Source organism: Lineus longissimus, chromosome 10 (genome assembly GCF_910592395.1).
Source record: "Lineus longissimus chromosome 10, tnLinLong1.2, whole genome shotgun sequence".
In the NCBI taxonomy this organism is placed as follows: domain Eukaryota; kingdom Metazoa; phylum Nemertea; class Pilidiophora; order Heteronemertea; family Lineidae; genus Lineus; species Lineus longissimus.
The window spans coordinates 8,427,608-8,432,793 of NC_088317.1; the positions used below are offsets into that span (position 1 = coordinate 8,427,608).

Below are 5,186 nucleotides of genomic sequence, written 5' to 3' on the forward strand. Positions count from 1 at the left end.
CACACATTTTTGGGGCTCCTACTGGGTTTACTTGGACTGTCCACCCCTTGACAATCCCTTCTTTGCGTGTCCCGAAACCAGTTTGGTACAATGGCGAGAAAGATGACCAAACTCATGGCAATTGTAGCATTCCAAAGTAGGGCACTGGGAAGGCCCATGCCCGTCGCCATGACAGCGCCAACACTGGTTGCAAGTGGAACTGCCCGTCTTCGACTTTTCCAAGTTGGTAATCCTGGTTTCTAACTTCTCCAGAAGATTGAGGACTCGACTCATCTCTGATGTCTGGTTTGGCACCGAGGATGCTGCTATTACCGGATCAATATTTTCTATGACGTGAGGCTTATGCTCTTTCCTATGATGCGAGGAAGGTATTGCATACCAACCCTCCCTCAAAAGCATTTGAGCCACGTCAAGTTGGCGTGTTTTCCGGATGGCTTCGACCAGGCCAATTGGGGCACTCATTAGCAGTTGTTGTTTTATTTGATCAGTCACTACATTTTAAATCAATGACATTAGGGCTATAGGCTAGGGCTGTCAGTTAGTTGTAGCCTACAATGTAGCCTACTTCAGGTCTATTGCCTTAGGCCTATACGCTAGAAGTAGTACAATCCGGACAGCAGCCTAGGCCTATGGGCAGGCTGCATGCACCACAAACTGCACACACACCTCATGATGACTCATGCATGCAACTTTTGCAAGCACAATGATGATGATGCATGCAACATGCACTAGACTAGGGCTAGGCCCCCATGTCTTTTCCAGCTTCGATCATCACAAAAACCGACAATCATGGACCTGATGGTCATAGGCATAGGCAAAGCGTAAACATACCTAGTTATTTTATATCCTGACTCCTTGCTGCAGTCTACAACGTTCCGGGCAAGTGGTTCGTAACAGGTCCTATCGAAGTGTTCGGAACAAATCACAGCCGATCGATTCTTCAGCTCAGGCTCCGACCAGTCTTTCCTTCTGCACAGCACAAAACGAACCAATTTCGCTCGAATACCTTTCTCCAGCGGAAAAGCGTGAACTACGATCCCCGTAGCCTTGTTTGTAATGTTATTGCAACCTCCAACCACACATCTATTCGGCATTTTTAAAAGACAAATCTAGAACTCAATCGCATAAACTACATATAATGGCGTACATACAGCCTCGATCTCATAATCTGGCCCGGTTCCTTCAGATACGTCATCGGCCGAGATCACCGAAGTGTTCCGAAGATGCAGGCCTAATTGTGTTTGCTAGCCGACGATCGAATTCCACGAACAAAATGCTTAATAAAAAAATTATGATAGATTTTTATTTCAATGTTAGCATCGTATTATGGACAATTTGTACCAATAATTAATCACTGTAAGCGGTTTTTCCCATAACCGAACAGTCCACAGGAGGAACAAATTACATGTACTGTACAAACCACTTTAGGCTCTAAAACCCACCACAATGCAAATGTCTATGCTACTATAGTGTAGTAGAAGAAAGTTAATGAAAAATTAAACTTTATGTCCTCAGAACAGTAACCTGATTAATGCCATGTCCACAACACTGTCATAACTTGTAGGCAATACAGTGCCTTGATTGAGTATTACTTTTATACAAATCTAACCCAAACCGGGGCTTTGTACACACACCCTGGACGCCGGGGTGGTGCAGGCAGTTGAGCAACTTTTGGTGGTGGTACAACGGTGTTAGTGCTTTCAACATTACAACAAGAACCAATGCCTTTTTCAACAGATGGAGCATTGTCTTGCACCGAAATGTCTAGTGATCTGGGAGCAACATTAGGATTCTAAGAAACAACAGAAGTGTCTTGCTCAGCCATAGCGGCTAGCAGGCCCACTGCAGGAAGTTCAGGAGTAATGTCCACTTGCTCCTGCACATAACCCTTGCGGATATGATCGACATGCCTGCGGACCATGCGCCATCAACTAGTTCAACAACAAATGACGTGGGCCAGTTTTCTCAGCAATCGCCTCACTTAGCCAACAAGTTCCACTACTAAAGTTGGTCACATAAACCTTATCACGCACTTCGAAATCGCGTCCCTTTGCATGAGTATCATGGTACAGTTTCTGTTTGCCCTGCTTCTCCTCAAAAGTCACTCGTACGTCATGATGTAGCAAGTCGACATGAGTTTTAATCTGACAGTTAAACATCATCTCCGCTTCTGTTCGACCAGTGGTAGCATGCGGAGTACTGCGATATTTGAACAAGAATCGCGCTGACTTTGCCTCCATAGAGCCAGACACCAACTTATCGATACCCTCCTTGACCGACTGAACGGCTCTCTCATCTAAATCATTCGAAGCTGGATGTTTATGCGCAACTTTGATATGTTTCACACCATTCCTACTCATGAATGTTTGAAACACCTCACTCACAAAGTTTGTCCCATTATCGCTTACTACGGTATCGGGAAGACCAAACCTCGCAAATGTTATACGCAGTTTCTCCACAGTAAGTTCAGCAGTACTCGAGTTTATGACGTGTACCTCGATCCAATCAGTATACGCATCAACTATTATCCAGAGCATTTTCCCCTTATATGGTCCTGTATAATCAATATGCAGACGGGACAATGGCATGGAAGGGTACTCCCATGGATGTAACATTGCCTTGGCAGGTGCATGCCTTCGAATCTGACACGCTTCACAATGTCTCACTTTGTCCTCCAAGTCCTTATCTAATCATGGCTTCCAAACATAATGGCGAGCAAAAGTTTTCATGCGCACAGTACCCGGATGGGCCTCATGAATCAATGACAGCACTCGCCTTCCAGCAGCCTTTGGAACAATCACACGCGCTCCCCGAAGAAGACAGCCGCCTTTAATAGACAGTTCTGATTTCCTAGTGAAGTAAGGACGGAGTTCTTCCTCCTCAGCTGTTGCAGGCTATCCATTACTAACAAAACGACGCAAACGTGACAGTACTGGATCGCGATCAATGAGATACTTGATGAGTTCCACATCAAACGGAGAAGCTTCCATAAACTCTAGAAGACAGACAGTTTCAGCAGGCAATGGCACTTCACGAGCAGACTCAGGCAACGGTAATCTACTCATGGCGTCAGCCGCACACATTTCTGATCCCGGTTTGTACTTTAGAACATACTGATATGCCTCAAGAGTCAACGCCCAACGTTGGATTCGCGCAGAAGCCATCGGTGGTACCGGTTTGTCCTCGCTCAGTAGAGATTATAACGGCTTATGATCGTTGTAAATGAAAAACTCATGTCCGTATAGGTAGGAATGAAACTTCTTCACTCCCCACACAATCGACAACGCTTCTCTCCAACTAAGAATAGTTACGCTCAGCAGCCGACAGTGTCCTTGATGCAAAACAAACGGAACGCTCGTCACTATTTCCAAACCGATGAGAAATCACGGCACCGATGCCTACTGGTCAGGCATCACATGAGAGTACACTGTCTTCGGTCGGATCATAGTGCACAAGCGCCTGTGACGACTGTAGTAAGTCCTTGGATTTCTGAAAAGCTGACTCCTGCTCAGGGCCCCAGTGAAAGCGCACATTTTTCACCAGCAGCTCATGCAGTGGAGCCAACAGCATCGACAAATTCGGTAAGAGCTTTGCATAGTAGTTCAGACATCCCATGTAAGTTCGTAACTCCTTGACATCCGTAAGTGCTGGAGCTTGGGCAATAGCGCGCACCTTCTCCTCGACCGGGTGAATACATTCCGCATCGATCCGATAACCGAGGTAAATGACGCTATCAGCCAGAAACACACATTTTTCCAGCTTGATCCCTGCTTCAGAGAGTCGGCGCAACACCTCATTCAGAATTTTCAGATGCTCCTCATCACAGCCGTCCATCCTAGCGACTACGTAAAGAAGACCACTAAGGACAGAATCGATAATCCGCTGAAAAATTGCGGGCGCGGAATTTACGCAAAACGGTAGGCGGTTGTACTGAAACAGCCCCCTTGGTGTATTGATTGTTGTATACTTCTTCGATTCCTCGTCCAACTCAATCTGTAGATACGCATGCTTCAAGTCCAGTTTCGTAAACTTCTTGCCTCCAGCAAGTTTTGCATAAAGGTCCTCAACCTTTGACATTGGGTATTTTTCAACCATGGCAACCTTATTAACCGTAAGCTTAAAGTCACCGCAAATTCTGACAGTTTTCTTGTCTGCCTTTAACACTGGGACTATTGCCGCAGCCCAGTCAGCAAATTTCACAGGAGACAAAATACCCTCAGACCTCAAGCGATCAAGTTCAGTATCAAATTTGTCGCTTATTGCGTATGCGACACTACGCGGTTTGAAAAACTTCGGCGTTGCGTCAGGGTCGACGTACAATTTTCCTTTTACACCCTTAACTTTGCCAAGTTTTCCATCACCAATATATGGGTATTTACTAAGGATCGACTCCACCGTAAATTTATTCACACCCTGATGATCCGAATCACCGCGGTAAACGCGGTGTAAATCAAGTTGAATTATCGACAACCAATCGCGGCCCATTAGTGTAGGACCGTCCCCATTAACTACAAGCATGGATAAACATGCCCAGCGCGGACAATTGCTCACCTGTGTAGGTGCGTAACCTACACTTTGCCGGTTTTAAACGTGCACGGTCACCAAATTCTTTGAAAAAACGTTTTCTCACACACCAACGTAACTGCCGCACCTGTGTTGATTTCCATCGAAATTTCACGATCGTTAACCACCACCTTGGTAATGAATGCAGATGAACTCCAAGTAGTTTTCAACGTATACAAATCAAACAGTTCATAACTGTCATCAGTATCGGTCTCAGCTGCATTCACCGAATGAATCCCTTTTCCTTTTCCTGGAGGTTTCGAGTTTGATCCAGTCGCCGGCTTGTCCTTCTTTTCAGTTAAGCAAACTTTACGTAAGTGCCCCGCTTTCCACAAAAATTACACTCCGTGTCTTAATTATGGGTACAACGGTCAGCTTTATGCAATTTATCACATTTTCCTTAGCAAGAGCAACCTCAACTGCTCTTGCAAATGACAGGTCCCGTTCCGTAAGTAATTTACGCTGAATCGCTTCATTTCCAAGGCCTACAACAAACTGATCCCTCAGCCTTTCTTGCAGTGATCCCCGATGGCACAATGGGTGCTAAGACGCTGCAACTCGGCCGTGTATGCCTTAATCGACTCACAGTCCGCCTGTAAGCGTTTCATGAACCGAAACCGCTC

At 45.7% G+C, this 5,186-nt stretch overlaps 1 protein-coding gene across 1 annotated transcript; it reads right to left on the reverse strand.

Moving 5' to 3' along the window:
* Positions 1-3,405: 3,405 nt before the first annotated feature.
* On the reverse strand, positions 3,406-4,485 carry LOC135494278 (uncharacterized protein K02A2.6-like). The gene has a single exon (XM_064782190.1). It carries the CDS (start codon positions 4,483-4,485, stop codon positions 3,406-3,408), a length of 1,080 nt encoding a protein of 359 aa, XP_064638260.1.
* Between the last annotated feature and the right edge of the window lie 701 nt (positions 4,486-5,186).

Bases quoted from the DNA above. Each gene is read 5' to 3' on its own strand.
- LOC135494278 (XM_064782190.1), bottom strand. From the start codon at position 4,485: ATGGGCCGCGATTGGTTGTCGATAATTCAACTTGATTTACACCGCGTT.